The sequence below is a fragment of the Ctenopharyngodon idella genome, chromosome 22 (assembly GCF_019924925.1).
Source record: "Ctenopharyngodon idella isolate HZGC_01 chromosome 22, HZGC01, whole genome shotgun sequence".
NCBI lineage: Eukaryota > Metazoa > Chordata > Actinopteri > Cypriniformes > Xenocyprididae > Ctenopharyngodon > Ctenopharyngodon idella.
In genome coordinates this window covers 1,592,967-1,618,592 of record NC_067241.1, presented here as the reverse complement: position 1 = coordinate 1,618,592, position 25,626 = coordinate 1,592,967, and the positions used below count along the sequence as shown (strand labels likewise).

General features: G+C 37.2%; 2 protein-coding genes and 1 long non-coding RNA gene across 3 annotated transcripts; 2 read left to right on the top strand and 1 right to left on the bottom strand.

The window, feature by feature from the left end:
- Positions 1-397: 397 nt before the first annotated feature.
- On the top strand, positions 398-2,291 carry LOC127505423 (uncharacterized). The gene is made up of 2 exons (XM_051880962.1): positions 398-1,373; positions 1,764-2,291. Exons 1-2 carry the CDS (start codon positions 564-566, stop codon positions 2,097-2,099), a joined length of 1,146 nt encoding a protein of 381 aa, XP_051736922.1. The 5' UTR covers positions 398-563; the 3' UTR covers positions 2,100-2,291.
- A 220-nt stretch (positions 2,292-2,511) lies between these two features.
- LOC127505436 (uncharacterized) lies at positions 2,512-5,269 on the top strand. Its single transcript, XR_007927704.1, has 5 exons — positions 2,512-2,611; positions 2,701-2,777; positions 4,423-4,529; positions 4,612-4,741; positions 4,881-5,269. It is a non-coding gene; the product is annotated as an uncharacterized LOC127505436 (long non-coding RNA).
- On the bottom strand, positions 5,267-15,507 carry LOC127505413 (uncharacterized). The gene is made up of 2 exons (XM_051880938.1): positions 15,384-15,507; positions 5,267-8,383 (listed from the first exon to the last, which is right to left on the bottom strand). Exons 1-2 carry the CDS (start codon positions 15,456-15,458, stop codon positions 6,497-6,499), a joined length of 1,962 nt encoding a protein of 653 aa, XP_051736898.1. The 5' UTR covers positions 15,459-15,507; the 3' UTR covers positions 5,267-6,496.
- Positions 15,508-25,626: the final 10,119 nt, after the last annotated feature.

Genomic DNA, 25,626 nt, shown 5'->3' with positions numbered 1-25,626 from the left:
TCTGACTTTTTTTCTCGCAATTCTGACTTTTTTTCTCGCAATTGCGTGATATAAAGTCAGAATTCTGAGATATAAACTCGCAATTGCGTGATATAAAGTCAGAATTCTGACTTTTTTTCTCGCAATTCTGACTTTTTTTCTCGCAATTGCGAGTTATAAAGTCAGAATTCTGAGATAAAAAGTCGCAATTGCGTGATATAAAGTCAGAATTCTGACTTTTTTTCTCGCAATTCTGACTTTTTTTCTCGCAATTGCGTGATATAAAGTCAGAATTCTGAGATATAAACTCGCAATTGCGTGATATAAAGTCAGAATTCTGACTTTTTTTCTCGCAATTCTGACTTTTTTTCTCGCAATTGCGAGTTATAAAGTCAGAATTCTGAGATATAAACTCGCAATTGCGTGATATAAAGTCAGAATTCTGACTTTTTTTCTCGCAATTCTGACTTTTTTTCTCGCAATTGCGAGTTATAAAGTCAGAATTCTGACTTCTTACTTTGCTTGCGTTGCCTTTCATTGCGACTGACCATCAGGATTGGTGCTTCGTTATTATTCTACATAAAATGGAAGACTTCATAAAGGATTATTTTCAGCGCGGATTTACAAATAAAGAAATTTTGATTTTACTGGAGGAGACACATAACATAAAGATTAGTCTCCGGACATTAGAGAGAACATTATGCAGGAATCAGTTGTGGCGGAGGCGCAATAAAACTGATGAAGCTGAAGTTGCACATTTTATACACCAACAGCTTCAGACATCAGGACGGCAGCACGGCTATCGCTGGATGCACCAGAAATGTTGGATGTCGGGGATTGTTACAGACAGAGAAACTGTCCGTCAGTTGATGCGACTGTTAGATGGACAAGGAGTTGATCTACGGGCGCATGGGCGTCTGCGGCGACGCGTGTATAACAGTCGCGGGCCAAATTATGTTTGGCATATAGACGGGTATGATAAATTAAAACCTTACGGAATATGCATAAACGGATGCATAGATGGCTTTTCAAGAAAAATGATCTGGCTTGAAGCGTACAAAACAAATAATAACCCACGAGTAATTGCAGGTTATTTTATACAAGCTGTTGCTGATAACAGAGGATGCCCACAAAGAATTCGCATCGACCATGGAACTGAAAATACTCATATTGCAGAGATGCAAACATTCTTCAGAGACACTGCAAGTGCAGAATGTGTCACACTTGGTCCAAGCACTGGGAACCAGAGAATTGAACGATGGTGGTCCACCTTGAGAAGCCAGTGCATACAGTTTTGGATGGATCATTTTGACCAACTAAAAGAAGATGGACACTTTGTTGACACTTTTATTGATAAATCTCTTATCCAGTTTTGCTTCCTGCATTTCATTCAGGTAACACATTTTGTTCACAGTGGTTATAAAGAGTATTGAACTTGGATTAAAACATTAGTTAAGTAGCCTACTTTAGTCAACCTGAACTAGAATAAAGAATACTTATAGAGCATTTATTGATCTTAGTTTATGTTTTATGAACTAATGAATTATTAAAAATCAAATGTGCTTGTTAACATTAGTCAATGCACTGTGAACTAACATGAACTAACAATGAATGACTGTATTGTCATTAACCAAATTTAATAAATACTGTAATAAATGTATTGTTCATTTTTCATTCAAGTTAATAAATTAAGTGACATTAACAAATGGAACCTTATTGTAAAGTGTCACCAATATGATTAACAATTATTACTTTTTTTTTTCTATTTCTTTTCTTTATTGAAGGAAGAGCTAGATGAAACGGTCAGTGCCTGGAATAGCCACAGGATACGGCCAACTCACAATCCACGTGCCCCCAGTGGTCGACCTTCAATCATGTTTGCTGTTCCCATCTTATATGGCGTGCAGAATTACTTGCATCCAGTTGCAGAAATGAAACTGAGTATTTGCCAGGAGGAGTGTTTATTTAAAGACTATCCTTGTGATGAAGATGTCTTTCAACTATGTGTAGAACTCATGGCTGAGCATAACCTTGTCATGCCAGATGATGTTTATGAAATTACAGACCTTTACCTCCAACTTCGTGAACTGATCCTTCAAGGACTGGACTTGGAGGACTAGAAAATTGTATATTAGCCTACTCTCCTCATTATAAGCTATTTGAATGTAATGTTGCAATAATAATAATAATAATAATAATAATAATAATCATATTTTTTTGCATTAAATTTACATCTGTGTCTGCAACCACAAGAGGGACCCTCAAAGTTCTGAAAGGAAAAGGAATGGCCTCAAGCTGACTAGCTGTGCTAATTAAGGAGTAAGTCTTCATCATTATTGTCTTTACCTTGTAGGAAATCCAAAGTTAGCATTTCTAACAACTACCACCTGCCCATTAATGTAAAGATTTCAAATAATCTGTCTTCATCCTTTTGCGTTTGTCTTCAATTCTCTTGTTACACTTAACACAGTGATATTTGAAGTTGCCTCCTGAATGTTTAAACATGTAATTGCTTTTCCCATTTTCTTAAAGGAAAATGGGAAAAGGGTTCTTGTACATCTGGATATAAACATGGCATCAGTCATCATCTCAAGAGGATGGAGAGGATGAACTCGAGAGCTCCAGATTAGAGGTATATATAGCCTATACCTTTTTTTTTAAGTATTTTTAAATACATAAGTATTTAAATTTCTGTTTAAAATTTAAAATCTCTGTTCAAAGGCTCCATTGTCCTTGTTCAGTGACAAGCAGATCAAGGACATCACACCAAATCAAGAGTATCTAAGACACAATTAAACGTAAGCAGAAGTTTTATTTCACTTTATGATAATTTTTATTATTGTTGCCTTTTATAGTGATAAATGTGATTTATAGTGATATGTCTTGAAACCTTGAACCATACAGGCACCTGAGGTTTGCATCCTGCTTATTGCTCAAAAATCCATTACCCATTGTCAGTGTTGGGGAATGTTACTTTTAAAAGTAATGCATTACAGTATTGAGTTACTACCAAAAAAAGTAACTAATTACGTTACTGAGCTACTTTTTAAATCTGGGCTGGGCTTGCTTGTTTGTTTTTAATATAGAAAACTCTATTTTTGGCAAATGTAAACACCCTTTTATGGCAAAAGTGAAATGAATAAGGCCGAGGCTGAAGGTAATGTAATTTCATGTCTGTACAGTAGACAGTGCAGCTCAAACAAACCTTTCAAACTGAAGAAACAGCAAAGACACTGGTTATTATAACAGGATTAAATACATATAGGATATTTGTATTATTTAACATATTCAATATAGGTTTGCGTCATGTTCTGAGTTTGCATTTCACTGTTTTTATTCATTTTGAGGCATACTGAATCTGTTATAGTATTTAGTATAGTATACACACTATGTTTACGCAACGCACACAAGGCCTCTGCACTTACTCTGTCCTGATTTCTCTCAGCATGGAGACAGGAGAGCTGTCAGTCAATAAATGGGAAAATAAAATAACTGGAGTTACTTAAATGAAAAAAGGTAACTCAGATACTTTCTAAATTAAAAAGTAATGCATTACTTTACTAGTTACTTGAAAAAAGTAATGAGTTACCCTCAACACTGCCCATAGTTTGCTTTTACAAGCCTTTACAAAACTACTGGCTCATGCCCGTGACATTATACCACCTAATGGCGGTTTCCTTTCAATTTTGAAGAAAAAGTAATGTAACTAGTAGTGTAAGTAATTACTGTTGCCAGAAAGTAATAAGTAATAATATTACTTTTGAAAGGAGTAACTAGTAATGAGTAATACATTACATTTTTTGAGTAACTAGCCCAACACTGCTTCTGCTGCAAGAATAGCATATATAATAACCCCGTAGCAGGTCTATACAGGTGGAGCTGACCCAGCTGGGGAAGGTGGAGGGTTTCAGAGGAACTCTGAAAGCGCACTGCGACTGCTCTAGTGAATGCTAATCAGCCATTTAAACATAAAGGAGCAAGCCTATTGGCTGCATATGCAATCAGCTTGTGCCAAGTAGTTAACTCTGTGGATATTATCAGATTGCGTTAAGGACCATCAAGTCTGCACCATCTAGTGTTTAATGACTGAACTAGATATATAACAGATTGAATCTGTGTAAGTACATCTCAATGGCAATTCTGATGCAGCATATGAAATTCAAAGATGGATTTTGTTGATAATGATTTCATTTGATTGATAACAGCCCTATGTGTCTGGTTATTAAAACTGAATTTATTGGTTATATTTAAAATACTTGTATAAAAGATGACTAAAATTGCCTATTGGAAAAGTTTATTTCTGTCACTGCCTCATATTTACTAGTTTACATTAGTTACAGTATGTGACCACTTTCCTGTGTGACAACTAAATGGGAGTCTCTGTGATCTGTTTAGGGTTAATAATCACATACAATGTATTAATTTTCTCTCATGTCTCTTTAGAATACCAACTGTACCAACTCCATGTACCAATACCAACTCCATTTCAACTGGGGATCCTGGTTCATATGCTGTGGACATAATTAGACTCCAAGCTCCATGAGCCTACTGTAAGTATCCAGTAAGTATCGCTTTATAATATTAAGGTTGAAACACTGTAGTCACATGAATGGTTTTAAATGTCTTTAATAGCTTTCTGGGCCTTGAAAAAGGGAGTGTTATAGCTGGCGATGCAGGCCTGAGCCATTGGATTTAAACAAAAATATCGTAATTTGTGTTCTGAAGATGAATGAAGGTCTTACGGGTGTGGAACGACATTAGGGTGAGTAATTAATAACAGAATTTTCATTTTTGGGTGAACTAACCCTTTAATATTTTCCCATCATGATTCCCTGTGCATGGTTATGCAAAAATCATAGCGATGTTACATTTTACATTTTTAATGATTTGTGTTTTCACAGGGCAGGAATAATTTGTTCCATAATTTCAACATTCATGCACAAAGGAGGCCAGCATGCTATGGCAAATGGAGGTCTTGTTATTTAGGGCCAGATTTACTAAACAGGGCAAATTAGCGTTAGAGCTTAATTCCATAAACATGCCGATAGGGAAAATTCTGCGGCTGATTTACTGACAAGGCACACCTTAAAGAACAGATAGATCATTTTCATAATGATCTCCGCCTTCTCAGTGCTAATTCCTCACTGCATCCCTTTAGTAAATCCTGACAGTAGTTTTTTTTAATGGCTGGCTTAAGCTGTTAGTAATTCTGGCCCTTAGTCTTATATGTTAAAACACTGACCTATATATATATATATATATATATATATATGTGTGTGTGTGTGTGTGTGTGCGCAAACAATTGCATGAAAAATGTCAGATTTTTTTGTATACAATTTTTCAAGCTACATATTTTGCATATTTTCTGTTGATATATCATTACTGTCTAACTCAAATACACATTAAGCACTGCAAGCTTTTCAGATGTGCTACACAATGTTTTGAACCTCAGGAATAAAATATTTATGGCTTGAAACTGATGGATGTTTGTCCTCTGATGAAACTTTGAAATGATTACAGAGCAGGTGATTAAAATTTATATGAATTTATACGTAAATTGGTGTTTGTATTATGCCAAGCAAAATTACACTCTTTATTCCAGGTTTTAATAATTGAATGAAAATGTAATTCTATAGATTGTGTAACATTAATTTAACCAAAATGGTTGGATTACATTTACAAGATACATTGGCTGTCAGCTTTTGTTTGCCTTTACAGAGCTACACATGCAATAGATTTTAAAAGGTTAAAATTAAAAAAAAAAAAAAAAAAAGTAAAAAAGAGAAGCAACTGTTTTAAACTTTGATGTGCATTATTTATTTGCTTGTGGTATCTTTTCCATCTTCAATGCACAAAAAAAAAGAAAAGAAAAAAGAAAAATACAAGGACAAATGCAACAAACCACAGTAAAATTATTTCAATAGAACAAATTTCTTAAAACTGTTTAACATTTCAAAACTGTTTAACCTATAGGATGTACAACAGGTTCACAATAATGAAACAAGCACAAAGGTAATTTAAGAACAGTTCAAAGCCATTTGACTACAGGCAACATGAACAATTTGTATGGTTTATTGTAGGTTGCACCTAAACAATGGGGATATTTCACAATTAAAAGTCTGTATAAAAGATAAAAAAAAATCTCCCAAAAAAAAAAAAAATAATAATAAAAAAAAAAAAAAAAAATTAATAAATAAAATGGATGTCCAACATAACCAGCAACAATGATTAAATTGGACAAATTAAAGTGAATGTTTTATGCATACAGTATATCCGTTTAAATGGAAAGGGGAAAAAAGTACATTACATAAAATGTATGAGGATGGTCCTATTAAAACATAAACAATGTAATTAAAGTAGTAACAAGAAAAACATACCCAGCATCAAGTGAACAAATTAAAGTAATTTTTACTTTATGCATGCATGCGTATGATAAATGTAAGTGTATGTAAATTTTACTATGTTCAGGCCATGAAAAACAGGTACCATGAGTGCTGGTCATAAATCATTTCCACCACTAAATGATGTCCATGACCCAGACATTGCTTTCTAGGACTTTATTCATTTCCGATCTGAAATCTGGGTAATTGTCATAGTGCACTGAAAGCCTCAGGAAACAGCCACAGGTGTGTGCCACTGGTCTTCTCTCGAACCCTTTAAGGTCTGTGAAATCAACTGTTATAGTTTTGCCTATAAACAAATCTGATCCGGTACAGAATCTCAGAAACAGAGACTGTCGTTTTGCATCACACTCCCGCAAGTAAGCTGACAAATGCTTTGAAATGTCCTTCTGGTGTGTATTCATTGTTTCGGGGAATTTGAGAGATCTAACAATTTTTCTCACTGTTGGCTGTAGTGCACTATACACATCTTCGATTTCCCCAAGGTCCTTGCTCAGAGGTCCAAGTATGCTTGTCCACTGTTCAAGAACATAAGCAGGCTCTTGGATCAAAGTCTTATGTGCCAGTTCTTGCAAAATTTGCGTGAAGTTTTCTTCAGTAGGAATTCTCCGACAACTGTAGTTGTCCAAGATCTCAAGCAATTCGTCCTGGTCTGCGCTACAGAAGTCTGTTCTGCAGCCTTCTAAAACAACACGCTCATTTTCCGAGACATACTTCAAAAAGTTGTCAGTCAGATCACTTTTTACAGATCCTTGTATTGCTTGCTCGAAGATGACAGGTGCAAGTTTGATTGGGAGATATTTCTCTTTCTTCCAGCCAAACAGAATTATTCGGGCAACACTTTCCCACTTTTCTTTCCCAAAATCATGACGAAGAAAGGGAACTTTAAAACAGTTCCCAAGTGTGCACTGATCATAAAATTCTTGCCAAAATTCTGACAGGCAATCCCTGAACACTCCACCGACATCATGGCCCATCTCAAACTGCCCATTTGGCAGGAGTAACTTCACTTCTACTTCAGTTTGTGCATGTTCCAGTGTATCATCACAGAAATGTGCAAGGAGTTCAGAAAATATCTGTCCACGATTAACAACAAGAATTTTTTTGTATGGAACAGGGGGTTCTGGGCTTAGAGGCAAAGTGTCATCTAAGATTTGTTCATCTAGTACGGTGAGGTTTCCAGTGAATCCGGTCACTACATCGCTTGTATCCAAATCATCTGGTGAGATCAGTGAAGAACTTTGAAAAGGAACATTCAGATCATCGGAATCCTGCAGGTCCTCTGTGGAACGTAAGGGAGACACATCATCACTGTATGCACTTTCCACAAAAATTACATCAGTGTCTGAAGCTTGAAAGAAGTCAGTGATTTTGTTGGAAGAAGTGGGAAGACTTTGATCCTGATTTTTATTGTGCAAGTCCTCCGTTGTGTCTGAATCTGATATTTCCACTTCCCTGTCCCGCTTTTTTGTTGTGAGATAGAACCTCATCATGGTGAGTTTTGATATATCATACATTTCCCCCACTGTGGTTTTTTCATCTAATGACACTTCCTGATAGTTTGTTAGATCCGACTCGTATTCTGAAATGCTGCCATGAGAATTCTTTCCATTTGGGAAAAACAAACGAATTGCCTCCTCCATCAGTTCTTTTCTTTTCCAATCTTTTGGCACACTCAGCTTCCTTGTTCCTCCTCCTTTTTTTGCCCTCATTTGAACAAAGCCCTGTCCATCATAGTTCATCCACCCAATTTCAACTTTTCTCACAGTGCGCTGAGAAGTTTTTGTTCTAGTTGTTTGGTTTAGGCTTTCAGTTTCTGAATTATTTGTTTTTTGTCTTTTGGTCAATTTTGATTTGAGACGCTCAAACAGCTTTGACTTTCTGTAAGCTGGCTCTCCTTCTTGCCTTCGACAAAACCCCATCACTGCCAGTCTATCTCCATATGAGGGAAAATAGCTTCTCATCTGGTCATCAGTCATTAGCAGGAGGACACTGACATCAATCTGAAAAATAAATAAAATTGTCTTATTATGCAATATTTAAATAAATGATTGTTGATATTCATGAAATTACAGTATGCCTATGCCTGGGTTGATTCATACTTATCACAGGCCTACATTTAAGAAATTGCTTACAAAAAAAAAAATATTGGAAAAAAAAAAAAAAAAAAAAAAAAAAAACAGATGTATGAGCTGTTGTTTTCCTTAAAATAAAAAAAATAGTTACTATTGAATGATTTGTCAGCTATCATAAAGCTTTTCAGAACAGTAGATGTCATTTTAATGGTTTGTGACATTTACTCTTACGTTTTAAAGTAAATTAATGCAACATTTAATTAATATAAGTGAAACAGTATATAAAGTGGTAACAACCAGCAGGGGTGTATACCACCAGTAATTGACACTTTTTTTTTTAATCTTTTTTTTCTCCTCGTCTCAAGATCATTCAGAAGAGTGCTTGACCTTAACACTGCCTCTTCACAATGCAATGCAAGTTTGTAGGTAATAGGCCCATTAACTGCATGTCTATTAATGTGGCTACAGAAAGTCAAATACTACATCTCCAGATAAGTATTACATCCAGCATCATGCGAAAATAAAGTATTACTGTAAATTATATGACAGTTAATGAGGTATCTGTGGTCACATGTCACATGTATATTGTGTGTTTTCTAGAACGGGCAGTTTGTGTAATAACCAACATAGAGTAGGCACTGGTATTACAAAATATTCAGTAGCACATGCCACTAAAATACAGATGTGCCACAAACTAACAGATTGCTAGAAAAAAAAAAAAAAATTACTTTGAAGTGTTTAATTGAATTAGCCTAGTTATTTACTTTTTTCATCCCCTTATCTGTCAGTCAGAGGTGGACAATGTCAGTGACACATGCAAATGCTACCGGTTGTGCCACCTGATGTGTCAATAAGCATGTGTGTCAATAAGCGGCACGTGTCACTGGGTTCTGTGCATCAGATGCCATGATGTAATTTAAATGTTAATACCACCTCTCTATACATCTCACAATTCTGAGAAAAAGGAAACAAAAGTTAGAACTGAGAAGTATAAATTCTCACTAGTGAGAGAGAGGAAGACTTAAGTTTAGTCTTAATTTTATTCTGTCAGGCAATTAAATCCTGGTATTTCAAAAGGGTGAAAACCATTGGCACATCCTTCTATGCTTTGTGCAATATCCAGATTTCACTGGCACCCCCAAGTAGTGACTCACAGATGAGGTGAGCAGCTACAGAGCACATGTTACATAAAATCTTAACTAAAGCTTAATGCTGGGTACACATCACAAGATAATCGGGCTGATTTTGGGTCAATTTCTCCCCTTCCGACAATCCTAGGTAATATCCCAATTACCTTGATGGTTCTACAGATTATTTTATCAGATTTTCCTGTGGTGTGAGGTGTGTTAAGAACAACAATCTACTCAGAAGAACACTGAAGGTGCCCTGATTGCGAATCAGAAATCCTGATGTGTGGGGTGAACCCCGAGGACAAACGCGCGCATGCTTGGAGAAACAATATCCAATCAAAAAGCAAGCTGACAGAAGACAGAAGCATAAATGCAGTCATGGCAGCACAAAATTGGACTTGGACAGAAGAGATGGAGGATCAGCTTGTCGATTTGTTGCAACAGCATGAGTGTTTATACAACGTGTCCTGTAAAACATACCAAAATAATTCCAAACACTATCAACACAATTGTCTTCCTGCCTATCGTCCGTCATGTTTATTCTGAAGTCTCCAGAGATTTTGGGAGATTTTTCGTGTTCACGGTCAGGACTCTGGTTGAAAATCTGTTCATGTGCGGTGTGCACCACACACTATAGGAGCAAAACGGTTAAATCTAGGATTTGTCCATCCTCATGTTTGTGGTCTCTCACATTTTGAAAATCTTTTAAGTTTTCAAAAATCTTTTAGTGTGTACCCAGCATAATTTAGTGGTTTTTATATAAAAAAAAAAAATGCATTTACAAATCAGTTATATTTTTCAAGATGTATTCAGTTTGTGGCACGTGCCACTGAATGTTATGCAATACTAGTCCTATTGTACATTTCTGATCACACAAACTGCCCAATCGAGAAAACTCACAGAAATAAATGTATCAGTGTTCACTACAGATACCACATTAACAGTTGTATCGGTTACGCAAACCCTTTATTTTTGTAACTGCCCCTATAATTGTAATGTAGGTCTGCACAAGATAAACCAAAACTTACTAAATAATGATTCTTTTTTTTTTCTGAGTGAATTAAGCTACATTGAGACTGCAGGTAAATGTGGCCCAGATCTGTTTATTTTTTGGTCAGATCTGTTTCTCTCATGACAGGGTGAACAGCACAAACCACAGGGAATCTGATCTTTTCAATAACAAATTGTGCCACTTCCATATGCATTACTAAATCCGATACAGGTCAGATGTATCGTCGTCTGAATATGGGGGTATTTTTGTTCCATAATTCCAAATAAATAGATTATGACCCACAAATAAATGTAAATAGATTCATTAAAAAAAAAAAAAAAAAAAAAAAAATGTATGCACAAATACATAGAACGAGATCCACAAATATATGTTAGGAGTTTCACAAAAATTAACAGAATTCACAAATAAATAAAACGAGATTTGCTAATAAAAAACATTTCACAAATGTGTTATATCATAAGCACAACTCTTCCTGGCATTAATTTGCGAATCACCACCTGTACACTTGTGAATCACTTTCTCCACCCACTGACTACTCTTGCCAATCATAATGGTTACATTACACTGACCAATCGCAGCACATTTGCTACAGCCAATTACTTTTTGCTTTACAACCAGGCAGGAACAGATTCATTTCAAAGAGATTCAAAAGAGGGGCGCTTAGTTGGAAATGAGCTGAAGTACCATGTGTGTGGTTAAGTAATGAATCGGCAAATTATACAGATTCATGACAATAATGAACAGTAGTGCGTGCAAATTAAGTTCTCTTACGGATATAACATTTACAGGTTTATCAAGCACCTCTCAAAAAGGCATAAGCCCTTATGCTGATTTTGTGGAGTTAAAAATTGACATTTCATGGTTGCTGATGTACAATAAAACTTCATGAAACTCATCAGTAAAGTTTTGGCCATTATTCGGACGGGGTCCACAACACAAAAGATTTTTTGGAGTATAATGCTTCTTTATATTGCCAACAGGATCAGTAAATCAGGTTAACATGAATTCTCTAGCTGATGCGAGCAGCCCGGTGCTATGCAGCAAATAGTAGACATTATAATCATTATAAATAAATGGTTTACATTAATAGGGTCATGTAAATGCAGCTTGTCCACAATGAGTGCGGTGCGACACCGGCAGAACAGATAACCTATTCTACTTCTGAAATACAGTATTCCATACTTGCACAATACCATAATACCAAATATGAACCCGAATGACCATCAGTGATGTGTCAGTATGAGACTCATAACTACAGCGTGTATATGGTTTTTGTGAGTGGATGCAAATAAAAATGTTGTAATGCTGAAAAATACACGTTTGTATTTATTTTGGTTGCTGTAGCTACCTTTTACAATCAAAAATGATTAAGTCGGATTCATTTGAAATATTTGTGTAATCATTTCAAGTGTTTGACTGCTGGAAAATGAAATGAAATGCATAATCTATTTGGAATTCAACAACCTGTCAAGTTTAAAAAGAACCCACGTAGACTATCTTCTCTACAAACAATGATAACGATTACAACAAACTCAGTGTCAAACTCAGTTCCTGGAGGGCCGCAGACCCTGCATAGTTTAGTTCCAACCCTGCTCCAATAAACATGCCTGTAGCCTTCGATTAGGAGGACTTGATTAGCTGAATCAGGTGCATTTAATTAGGGCTGGACTTTGCAGGGCTGTGGCCCTCCAGGAACTGAATTTTCATTAATGTTTAAAATATTACTTAAGACACTAATGTTTTACAGCTAGCATGCTGCTCATATCGGTCATTAAAATGTTTGACTGATAAATGGAAATGCTGTTGGCTGTTGTGTGATAATCTATTTTCGCGATCTATTTTGTTTATCACAAGGTTGAGTCCAGTTAAGTTAATAACTGATGCTTACGGTTCTAGCCAGAATAACATGACACTTCAATAATGCGTCTGTATACGATATAGCGTTGCTCCCAATAACAGAGAGCACAGTTTCTCTGGCATTTTCAAATGGTGCATAAAATAGAATAGTTTGGCTTGGCTTGACACACAGTCTAATGGTCTAATGAAATCTAAATTTTAAATATTTTTCTTTACCAATGTTTAATACCATACATCATATTAAAACCAATGCAGGATGAGACCGCCCATGACCGTAAAGCAAAATGCGATTGGTTGTAGCGAGAATGTGCTGCGATTGGTCATCGTAATGTGACCATTATCTGATTGGCTAGAGTATTGTTTCAAAATCCACAAATGCGCAGAAAGAGATCCACAAATGCGTGCAGCGATCCACAAATACGTAGAAAGCAATTCACAAACGTACAGGTGGAGATTCACAAATTAATGCAGGCAGAGTTGTGCTTATGATATAAAAACATTCGTGAATAGGTTTTTTATTAGCAAATCTCATTTTATTTATTTGTGATTTCTATTAACTTTTGTTCAACTCCTAAAATATATATTTGTGGATCTCTTTCTATTTACTTGTGCATACAATTTTTTCCTCTCTTTACCTTTATTTGTAGATCATAATCTATTTATTTGGAAATACGGAACAAAAATACCCCCCTATTCTGAACAGTCATATCAGAATTTGACTTGTACATCACTCCAGATCAACATTCATCACGACTCAATGTTCATGGGAGCCACTTCAATGATTTTACATAACCAATGCTATCAAGACAGGTATGTGTCAGAACACATCAAGCAAAACATTAGGGCTCATAACATAAGTTTCAAATAGCATTTGTCATATCTTTGTCTTTGTTTTTCACTATAAATAATCAAAAATCATAATCGCTTACTTTAATGTCCTCCTTGTTTACTTCCATATGACTATGAGCTGCATGACATCTTCAATGTTCCCAAGAATTGGGCTACTTTTACACTGTTGATGTAGGTTGTTTTTCAAGTCTGCAGGTTGAAGTGACCCCCTCACTGATACGTTCTCTTTACCGTGGTAATCCCCCCTCCCCCTGAAAACATGATTGGGCTACTTTTGGATCTGTTTACACTGGAAATCTGATAATGTCGGTAAATATCAGGAAACATATTTACATTTACTTACATCAGGAAACACATTTCTGAACATTCCTTTTGCCATTAATTGTAATAATCCAGTGAGATTTATGTATGCACAAGGAGTCTGACAACAGTTAGTGCTCCACACAGATCTGATCTCACCATCATCCATCTAAGATTACATCAAGTAACAGAAAAAAATAAAATGCTTGACACTTGAAGAAACTTGCATGCAAAGCTTCCTGTAAAATTGCACTGGTGTACCTTGGACAAAAGATGTTTTGTCACAAAAGCATCCTCACATTACTGTAATTTTACACAAGTGCCTAAAAATTCACATTTCTATAGCTTTGCAGGAAGCTTTCTTTCAGCTTTCTCCAGTGTCCTGGAGACATTGCCACAGTTCTTCTGGATTTAGTCTGTCTCAGTTTATTTCTGTTTCTTCATGCAGTGGTGTGTTGTAACAAATAATATTTAGTTATACAGTCCTTTAGTATGTTTTGGGAGATTCTGTGTTTCACTTGAGTTTTTATATTTCTGTCAACTTTCACTTCTACTTCACTACATTTCCTTAATAAAATGTACTATACATTTACAAAACACTTCTCTAAATCACATTTATTACTTACTAGTTGGATGAACAGACTGCAGGAAAGCAGGTTTGATGAATCAGTGGTTTGGCGTTTGAAAGTTAGATTGTAATATACAAGTTTAATGAAGTTAGAATTAACTTTTTTTTTTTTTTTTTACATTTTAGACACAATATTGCACATTTTGCTATATTTTGGCCACAAAAATAGTTCTAAATGGCACTGGATGGTGTTTCCCTTTGGTGAATGAATCCTTTTGAATGAATTGGTTGAATGAATGATTCAGTTCACTCACTCATTAAAACAGTCAAGTGTGTAACTAACGAATCTAAATGCCTATTCAGATTCAGATTCCATATTTGCAAAAAATGTTTTCTTATGTACACAATCTTGCTGCTCAAACTGTGTATAGAGCATTTTTTTTATATTTATTTGCTCCTTTTCTATTTTGAATTCACTTGTACTTTACATACTTAAGTACATTCAATATTTAAAAAAAATACTTTTCATTCTTTACAACTTTTACTCAGGTAATATTCTAAACATTGACTAACTTCTACCAAAGTTACGGTTTTCATGTAATCCCAGATGGACTTGATGAAGGCGAGATTAGACCTCTGTGTGGAGCACCAGCTGTTGTCAGAAATCTCACTGGATTATTACAATTAATGGCAAAGGGAATGTGTGCATATGTAAACTGATTTCTAACTGACACACTACAACAAAAATATAAATAACTGGCTTAAAACTTTTTTTTAAATACCAACATGCCTAAGACAAGCAAAAAAAAAAAAAACTTATATTAAACATATGGAGAAGCCTAATGGTTGCACAAATTAACTGGTATATAATAAACCATGTGTTTGAAAGCAACATATTAGTAAATATTTTTCTGCCATTACACCAACTACATAATGCTCCGCAGAGAGTGGCATGTGTCACTCGAGATTGGAGGTGCTACAACATATAGCAACATGCACTGCAACAATGTCAGTGGCACATGACAACTATCCACTAGTTAGCACATGCAAATGAAAACTAGATGTACCTAGCAGCATGTGCCAATGAATTCTGTGCACCAGATGCCATGCCACTCAATGTTAATAATATTAAAAAATGATCATTTTAATTTTGGGTGAACCATTTTTTTTTTATTATTTATTCAGTGGGTTTAACAGTTTTTTAAATCTTACCTTATCCTCCTCTAGCCTTTCTATCGTTGTAGTTGGGATGTTTCTCTCCCTCAAAAATGAGATTAAGTCGTCCATCCTGCGAAAACCCGTTTAATGGAAATTAACAAGCGCAAACACAGGCTGACAGGCCTATTAGGCCTAGACCCGAGTATATAAGCCAGAAAAAAAAATCATCAAAAACAATTTTAATCTCTTGTCTTGATGCAAACCTCACTCGGTTTGGGTACAATATTAAACCTCAGGATACGATATATAGTATCACTCAATACATATAAAGCCACTTATACGATGTAAGATCAGGTTACATGAAATAATAAGCCCAGAACACTTGGTAAATCGTATACTTGCCAAAAGCATTTTAACACATTCAACCCGAACAAGATTATCAGGCTAAAATAGAAACTTTATTCATACCTTATCCTCAAGAAACGCTGATGAAGAAAGCAGAAAGGCTACTGGCATGTGCTGCAGCTCTCACATCTTGGTTTCCTATGACCTATGGTGCCCGCGAGTAAGTCAAAAGATATATTCGCAATTGCGGAAAAAAAAAAAAAAAAAAAAAAAAGTCAGAATTCTGAGATAAAAACTCGCAATTCTGACTTTTTTTCTCGCAATTGCGAGTTTATATCTCAGAATTCTGACTTTATAACTCGCAATTGCGACTTTATATCTCAGAATTCTGACTTTATATCACGCAATTGCGACTTTATATCTCAGAATTCTGACTTTATATCACGCAATTGCGACTTTATATCTCAGAATTCTGACTTTATAACTCGCAATTGCGACTTTATATCTCAGAATTCTGACTTTATATCACGCAATTGCGACTTTATATCTCAGAATTCTGACTTTATATCACGCAATTGCGACTTTATATCTCAGAATTCTGACTTTATAACTCGCAATTGCGACTTTATATCTCAGAATTCTGACTTTATATCACGCAATTGCGACTTTATATCTCAGAATTCTGACTTTTTTTCTCGCAATTGCGAGTTTATATCTCAGAATTCTGACTTTATAACTCGCAATTGCGAGAAAAAAAGTCAGAATTCTGACTTTATATCACGCAATTGCGAGTTTATATCTCAGAATTCTGACTTTATATCTCGCAATTGTGAGATATAAACTCGCAATTGCGAGATAAAAAGTCAGAATTCTGAGATAAAAAGTCGCAATTACTCTTTTTTTTTTTTTTTTTTAGTGGCGGAAACGGGCTTCCATAGATATCAAGTAGCCTAAGCAATGCAAGAATTTGTGTGTGTGTGTGTGTGTGTGTGTGTGCGCGCGCGCGCGTGAGGCGCCGGCGCCACCACTGGATTTTTTGTTTCCTTCTATAGACCTTATGTAGCCCCGCCCCTTTTCAGCGCTGCGCTCGTTGTCTTTTGACTTCCGGCTTGTATTTCCACAGCGATCTTATGTATTTATGAAAGAACTGCTCATTTTAAAATCTTCCCGGTCTACTGACATTTGTTAAGACATCTGCTTTAAACAAAACAATGCTCATGATAACTTTCATTAACTCTACAACAGGTAAATCCACTTCACCAGCTAATTATTCTTCAACAGCAATGCCTCAGAAATATACAGAGCTACCGCAAAAACGGAAGTTCAAAGACAATATTCTAAAGATGGCGGCGCTTATTTCTAAATCTATAAGACAGTAAACTGTACTGTGTAATTTATGGTCATACAGGTAAAAGCAAGACATAATTCATACATTTACAAAAGACACTCAAATAACGAAAACAAGCAGAATGTCTGTTTCCTTTCCTAGATCTTTGGAGTGCGCCACAATGAACCACTTTCGTTTTGTTAATCTGTAGACCTAATTATTTAAGTGAAATATTTTGCGTAGCCTATAGGCCTATTCCTTTTTAATTTTTATATGTGTTATGTAGGCCTATTGTTTTATTCTGTTTTCTCTGTTCACAGAAGCGCTGCAGATGCGTGATGTGGCGTTGTGTGAACTTATGTTCTACATATCCTGCAATTTTCGCTGGTTTCAAAACACACAACAAGCTGCATATTACTTGACATTCATTTTCACTTAAATGTAGGCCTAATGCTTGATGGTTGGTGACATATATCATTGGAAAAACTAATGCCAGGGCATTCCCATTGTGACTTACCTAACCTATGATGACTTGCAGCTGAGCCTGAGCGCATCAGCGCGGGTATTTCACTCACTGTAGAGCCTGAGCGCGGGCATTTCACACACTTTGGATGCGTCAGCGTCACATTTGCATAGGCTGTACTATTTGAATTTGTGGTTGACTGCCAAATCAAAATATTAAACAGAACGATAAAGTAACGTTATTAATTGGTTAATGGCCATTTCAAATTAGCGTTTCTGTTCAGAACGATTAAATTTGATTTCGTTTCCGTTTCTGGTTATGTTCCGGTCAAAATTTCATTCGTTTCCGGTTTTCGTTTTCGTTCCTTGAACCAGTTCAGAGTCCTGCAAACAATTGTTATTTTTTAAATCTAAGTACATAGTAATTAAAGACACCTAATAGAAAGTGTGACCCCTTGCATTTATGAAAGTATGTTTGATCATAGTCAAGTCATAATTCTATGATCTATGTTTTGTTGGCAGGCAAGTAAAAATGTACTTTTGAAATATCTTTGCTATAACAATAGTTGTTAAGTTTAGAATTATTTACTTATTTTATAAGAATGTCATGAAATTCTGTGCAGTTCATTTTTAAATGTTTTTATTGGCCTCCGCAGATTGAGTTTCAGACATTAAGTTTTTGTGTTGTCAGCAGGCTTTTTAATATACTGAACATCTTGGTTACTGATGTAACCCTCATTCCCTGAAGAAGGGAACGGAGATGTTATGTCGATGCTGACGTATTGGGGTCTCACTTGGGAGCCCAAATTACCTCTGAGTAGTAAAAAATGGGCCAATGAATATTAGCGAGTGAGATTTGTATGCCGAGCCACTCCTACCCGGACATACATTACGGGTAAATAAGCCGGCCAGCAACTTACTCATTCAGGTTTATGCTGAGGAGCCGATACAGGGATTCTGGCCATTCAGCAGTGGTTCAGGGTTGTGGCAGGAGGGATGTAACGTATCTGTTCCCTCCTTCAGGGAACAAGCGTTACATCAGTAATCGAGACATTCTGATTCAGTCAGTCACATTCTATGTTATGTCGATACTGACGTATTGGAGACCTTATGGAAAGCACCTCAGCCACTGAACTGTGTTACAGTTTGAGACACAGATGCTGGCAAGCTGTAGTGTGCCCTTTTGGCAACTGCCCTCACATATAATGGCATATGGAAGCACCCGAGGGGAATCACAGCATACAGGCATCTAGCCCAGTACAGGAGCTAACCGACTTGGCATGCATCTCAAGTACTAGGCCTGGCGTTGGATGCCTCCGCCGTGTCTGACTGCCGAAGGATCCTTGGAGGAACTGAATTCAAGGTTCGCCGAGAGGGGAACTCACTTGAAGAGCAAAGAAGGCGCTCATATCCCGCCACCAGAGGGGAATGGCGCTGCAAGGGAGACACTGAGCCAGACTTCCTGCATATAACCTGTTTGTACCCAACACATGGAAAGAAACTGGCTCCACCCAGCGATTGTAAAATCTTGTGAAGGTATTAGGCGTCATCGAGCTCACAGCTCTGCAGATGTCTGTCAGAGAGGCGCCGTGCGCCAATGCCCAGGAGCAGGCAACACCCCGAGTGGAGTGTGCCCTCACTTCGAGGGGGCACAGCTCCAAAGGCTGTTTCCAAAGAGGTTGGCCTACTGGATAGTGAATGCCATCACCTTGGCATACCAATCCAAAGACAATGGCATTCACTACCCAGTGGGCCAACCTCTTTGGAGACGGCCTTTCCCTTCTGCTGAACAGGACACAGCAACACAAGGACTGGGTCTGCCTCCTCCGGGGGCAGCACTTGCAAGTTCACTACCTGGTTCCTAAAATAATTGAGGGGAACTTTGGGCACATATCCAGGCCGGAGTCTCAGGATCACATGAGACAAGGCCAGCCCAAACTCAGGGCACAATTTGTTGACCGAAAATACCTACAGGTCCCCAACCCTCTTGAAGGAAGCAAGCGCGGTCAGGAGCGCTGTCTAAAGAGATAGAATTTTAAGCTCTACTGACTCCAGCATCTCAAAGGGAGCTCTCTGCAGACCAGAAAGGACCACAGAGAAGTCCCAGGAGGGGATGAGGCATGGCCTGGGAGGATTTAACCTCCTCGCACCTCTCAGGAAACTGATGACCAGATCGTGCTTTCCCAGTGACCTACCATCAACTGCATTGTGATGTGCTGCGATGGCGGCAACATACACTTTCAAGGTGGAGGGGGACAGCCTCCACTCCAACCTCTCTTGCAGGAAGGAAAGCACAGAGCTGAACGGGCATTTCCAGGGGTCTTCCTGACGGGAAGAACATCTCTCAGGGAACAGACTCAACTTCAAAGCATAAGCTTGCCTAGTAGAGGGAGCTTTGGCTTGAGTGATACTGTCTTCCACCACCGGTGGTAGGCCACTTAAGTCCTTCACGTCACGTCCAGAAGCCACACGTGGAGGTTCCAGAGATTTGGACGCAGGTGCCACATGGTGCCCCATCCCTGAGAAAGAAGGTCCTTCCTCAGGGGAACGCACTGGGGAGGGGTTGTCGCAAGGAGCATCAGGTCCGTAAAGTCTGGGTGGGCCAGTAAGGCGCAACCATCAAGGCCTGCTCCTTGTCCTCTCTGACCTTGCACAGTGTCTGTGCAAGCAGGCTCACAGGGGGAAACTCATATTTGTGTAGGCACCAGGGCCAGCTGTGTGCCAGCAAGTCCGTGCTGAGGGGTGCCTCGGTCAGGGAATGAAAGAGCAGGCATTGGGAGGACTCCTGGGTGGCAAACAGGTCTACCTGTGCGGTTAATGTACGCAACCGCCAGAGTGTTGTCCATATGGACCAACACGTACTTGCCCTAAAGCAACATCAGCAAGATTCCTAGTAAACGCAGTAGGTTATGTCTTAAGTGAACACTGAGAAAGTGCGCGTGTGTAACACTAGGCCTATATTGGGTCTGTGCAGCTCTTAAAGTGACAGTGGCCAACATTAATTACTGCTGCAGTCATTGTTAATCTAACAAGAAAAGACAAAGATAAAGTCACCCACTGCTCTTGAATGAATAACTGTTTTTTAGTTTTAAATAAAAATTAGTCTGTATTTAATGTATACAGCAGTTATTTTACATTTGATTACTTTATTCAATTTCTGTTGGGTATTACTTATCTGAATACCACTGTTAGTACATCTTCTTGAAAAAAACTGTTCATTTCATTTGTATTTTTGCACTGTTATATTTTTTGTTGGTTTTGTTTGTAATTAGTTTTGTCCTTATTTTATTGTTGACTGTTTACTTGTCTTCTGTAGCTGTTTTGAGGACTTTTTGTGTACATTAATTAACTTAGTATTAGTTTTTGATATAGTATGGATAATTGTGAAATTTCACTGACATTTAAAATTACTCATATCATGAATTAAGACTTTGATCATATAACCCACCAATAATCGTGTTAAATAATCGTGATTTCAATACTGACCAAAATAATCATGATTATGATTTTTGCCATAATCGAGCAGCCCTAGTGTCGCCTTCCTGCAGGGGGCTCGACGGTGCGGCTGGTTTGCCACCTCCGGTCACACCAGAGCAGATGTAGAAACCGCAGGGGGATGCCCTTTGCGACCAGCAGACTGGGGGCCTGGGAGATGGGGGCGTTGAGAAAGCATACTTTGTCAGCATCCTTCATCTCAGCCAGGTCCAGCCAAAGATGGCATTCCTGGACCACCAAGGTGGACAACGTCTGGCCAAGGGCCCGCGCCATGACTTTCATTGTCCAGAGGGCGAAGTCAGTCATCGTGTACAGTTCCTGAGAAGGACCTGTGCCATCATCCGGCAGCTCGATGGCACGCTAGAGGAGCGGGAGGTCCATGGGGAAGCACTCTCACTGTAACCCTCAGGTCTCCCAAAGTGTTAACCAGACTCGTGGTTCTGTTTTAGGAAGCAGCGGCGGGCTGGGTAACAGCAGAAGGGACTCTTCGTGAAGAAGGAGAGTCGCAATGGCAATGCCAACATGGTCATGCTCTCGCAGTTAGAGCATGAACCATCCAAGAACTCTCTCTTAAGCATGCTTACAGCCCAGACATGTGAGACAGCAATCGTGGCCGTCAGATGAAGACAGGGAACAACCGCATCCAGAAACACACGGACGGAAAGACATCTTTAAAAAGACACTCGCCGCCCGTGCTCGCTCTTTTAGGGAAATCTGCTCTTTTGCACCGAAGCGCAGAGAGGTGAATTGCTGCACTTAACTGTGCAATGCTCTTTTAGAATGGTGAAACACTGCTGGAATGCGCCCTTTCACTGAGAGATTTTCTCTGGAAGGCAAGCTCTTTTAGTATGGAAATAAGCTCTTTCAATCAAGAACAAGTTCTTTTTGTGAGGCGATTGAAAGAGAATGTTCACTGTACACAACCGCTTGGCTCCAAACCAAAAATCTAAATGAATGAGTTTCTGGCCGGCTAATATACTCGTATGTCCCGATAGGAGTGGCTCGGCATACAAATCTCACTCGGCAATATTCGTAGGCCCATTTTTTACTACTCAGAGGTGATTGGGGCTCCCAAGTGAGACCCCAATACGTTAGTATCGACGTAACGTATCTGACTGAATGGGAACCATGTAAAAATATCTCTTCTATAATGCTGATTTTACTGTTACACCATAGCAGGAGAATTGAACTGCTTCACCTTCTTTTTACTCTCTCAAATGTCTCTCAGTCTGTTTCAAACAACTTCAGATTCTTAAATGTATTATAGAAAGCAATTACTTTCTACTTTATGCAACAACAACAAAATCATTTGACAATGCAGCAAAAGTATATAGAGAATCAAAATTGAATCTCCGAATCTTCCTCATCCTGGGTTTAAACAGAGTTCTGCATGTGGGCCAAAACCCACAGCTGGTTAGTGGAGGCAGATATCAAAAAAAAAAAAAAAAAAAAAAAAGGTAATAAAATTTGTGTAATGTTAAGCAGATTTCAAATGTAACCAAATTTCTCTTCCCCACATGGTGAACACAAGAGAAGGGTCATGTCACCTGTTAAACACAAGAGGTCAGTGTCGCCTGATTTTAACAGTCATGACCACCTGTAATGGTTGTACCTGTTTGTAATGTAATACAACTGTTTTTAACCAAGTGTATACTTTAATTAGCATGCATGTTTTACATTTTAATTTAATTAGAATTTCCTAAAAAAAGTATATGTTGATGGCAATCATGAAAATGTCATACCACCATTCAACAGCCAACAATACAATACCTAACAGGGGGGCACTGAGCTGTAAAAGACACAGCTGTTTATTTAGCTATCTTAAAGAGGACATTCCATAAGCTACTATTGTTTTATATACAGCTATAAATGCTGTAACTAAATCATAAAAATCATAACCCTAATCCTAACAGAAAACATCATGCATTTTTACTATTTTTTTTTTTAAAAAAACTTTATTTTCTTATTTTTATACATTTTGTTTACAGTACGCTGTATAAAATCTGACAATTTTTTATTTATTTTTTTACAGGTTTAGCTCACATATGGGTACAAATATTTCCCCAAATTATGCTTAAGTGGATACACACACACACACACACAGGCATAATTGTTTTTATGCTGATTTAATAATATTTTTTATTCAGACATCTTTCTCAACAGTACAAGCTAGAGCAGAGAAGGATTAAGGAATAGTAAGGGTATATAAGTTTTTTTATTTATTTATTTATTTATTTTTTATTATTACCATAGTGTGTCAGATACTTCAGGGTAAGTTGTGTCGGTGGTTCCAAATCCAGCAAATACTATTACTATGCACTTCTGGCATGTCTCATTGAAAAACAAAGCTGTTTCTAAAAATTAAAAACCAAAATGATTTCACTGCTTTGAAATATTCTGGATGTTAAACTTTTCTAGTTGGTTTATTGCTATATTAAAAAAAGTGTGATTTCAGTATTCATCACATCGGTAATAGTTCAGGTATTTTTAATGAATTTTAATAAGAACAAAACATAATTTACATACAAGAGTACATTTAATAATACATGTGAGTACATATAACCATACATGTCAGGGGTTGTAAAAAAGGCATTTGACAGAAAAAACTTGTACCTATTAAACAGCTGTATAGATTTCCTTGCTTTTAAGTTTGTACTTTTAGATATTGTTTCCAAATATATTTTAATATCAGTTTTAAATTGTTAAAAATTTGGCATTTTTTTCATTCCATTTGACTTTATGAATATAGTAACGGGCAATTATAATAATTAAATATAAAAAAAAATTTTTTATCACCATTAAATGAAAACATTTTAGCATAACATCAACTTATTTAAGGTTAATAAGAATCATAGCTTTTCTTTGTAAGTAATTATTGAGCTTGTTCCAAAACATTTGGGTCTTAGGACACTCCCAAAATAGATGATGAATAGTCTCAGGGGAAATTTTACAAAAATCTTCCATGTTCACTTTAAAACGCTGTATCACAAGTGACTTAACACGATGGGAAATTCAAATTTTACATGAAACCTCTTTTACTTTATTTGTGATGCAATACTTATGAGGTGTCATTCAAATTTTACTCCAATCAAGACGTTTTTTTTAAATAGAGGATTCCAGTGAGTAGTAACAGCAAGAATAGTTTAGGTATTCCTCAATGCTCATTGACTCAACGTCCATGCTGTCACTTCATCTTTTTTTTTTTTTTTTTTTGTAAAAATATATTTCTATGGCCTTATGTTCTATTGTGTCATCTTTATTCTAATCCCAGTTGATAGGAAACATCATGAAATATAACAGATTGTACTAGTTCCTCTTAATCTTTTCTTCTTGTCTGAAGTGCAACTTAATTGCAACTAAATGGCACAACTTACCACTGTGACACATTCACACAGTTATGCTTAGTCATTCTGTTTGCGCATTAAAGCAAATATACAACTTACCACAGTATTAGGGTGGAATGAAACATTTCCTAACATCAATTCTTAAAGTCAGTTTTATTGTTATCTTAAAACATGACTCATATTGTAGTAGGCAGATCTCATGTAACCTTCTGGGAAACGTGGTGGATCTGAAAGAAACACTCCCATTGGTGGATTAGCAAAATGTGTTAAAAATCTTGCATAGGCTTAATGTAAGACCTCATGTTAGTCTAAACTTCTCTGTAAGTGTATCTAAATAAACACTATAGAAACACTCTTGCATGAGCCATTGTCTGAAGCACATGTCTAAACACTCCAATCTGATTGGCCGAACGTACCTGTAAGGATGTGGCGACATACTGTAGCTCATTGCATCACTGAGACCTTAAAAAAAATGAAATGCAGTGACTGAAATGCACGTCATCAGCTTGTTTGTCTTTAGAAGCCGCATGTTTGTTTACTGCGTGTGTGAAAACAACAACAAAAAAAAGTATTGTGTGTGTGGAAAATCTTCAGACCAGGAGTTAGTCTGTAAAAATGTCAGGTCTAAAGTAAAAGAAAGTGTGTGATGCCATGCCTCTGTTTTTTATGGCGGACAAATCACACAATATGTGCTTGGTAAAAAGTCTGGCTCTCTTCTCAAGTATAAGTGATGAGAGTCAGACATCTCCGCCCTGTGGTTTGGGTCCCATGTTTGCAGAGGCACCGCGGCTTTGATCATGGGGATCGCAGTTTGAGTTGGTTAAGTGGAGCTTGAGACTGATGTTTCCTTTTCTCTTGCTCTTTCTCCTGACTCTGGAAGCTCACTCTGTGAATTCTTCCAATCCAAAATGAATGAACAATGAAGATGTATGCTGGCATGCCTCCACTGTATCTTATGAGGGATGATGCTCACAATGTGCGGAACAAGCAAAAACAGTACAGGAGCAATCTGTAAATGAAATGTCCCAACGTGTTCACACATGCACTGTGGGGCGTTTCAGTTTAAGCTTTGCCCCTGTTTGACTTTCTTCTTGAGGGAAGAGGGTATTGGGACATAAGTTGTCAGGACAACACCCCTCTAGACAGTGTTGGTATCCCCTCGCAATGAGTCCACTGTAAAAAAAAAAAATAAGGTAACACTTTATTTTAGGGTCTTTTAACTAGTTGCTCATTAGCATGCATATTATTAGAATATTGTCTGTGTATTAGTACTTATTAAGCACATATTAATGCCTTATTATGCATGACCTTATTCTACATCCTT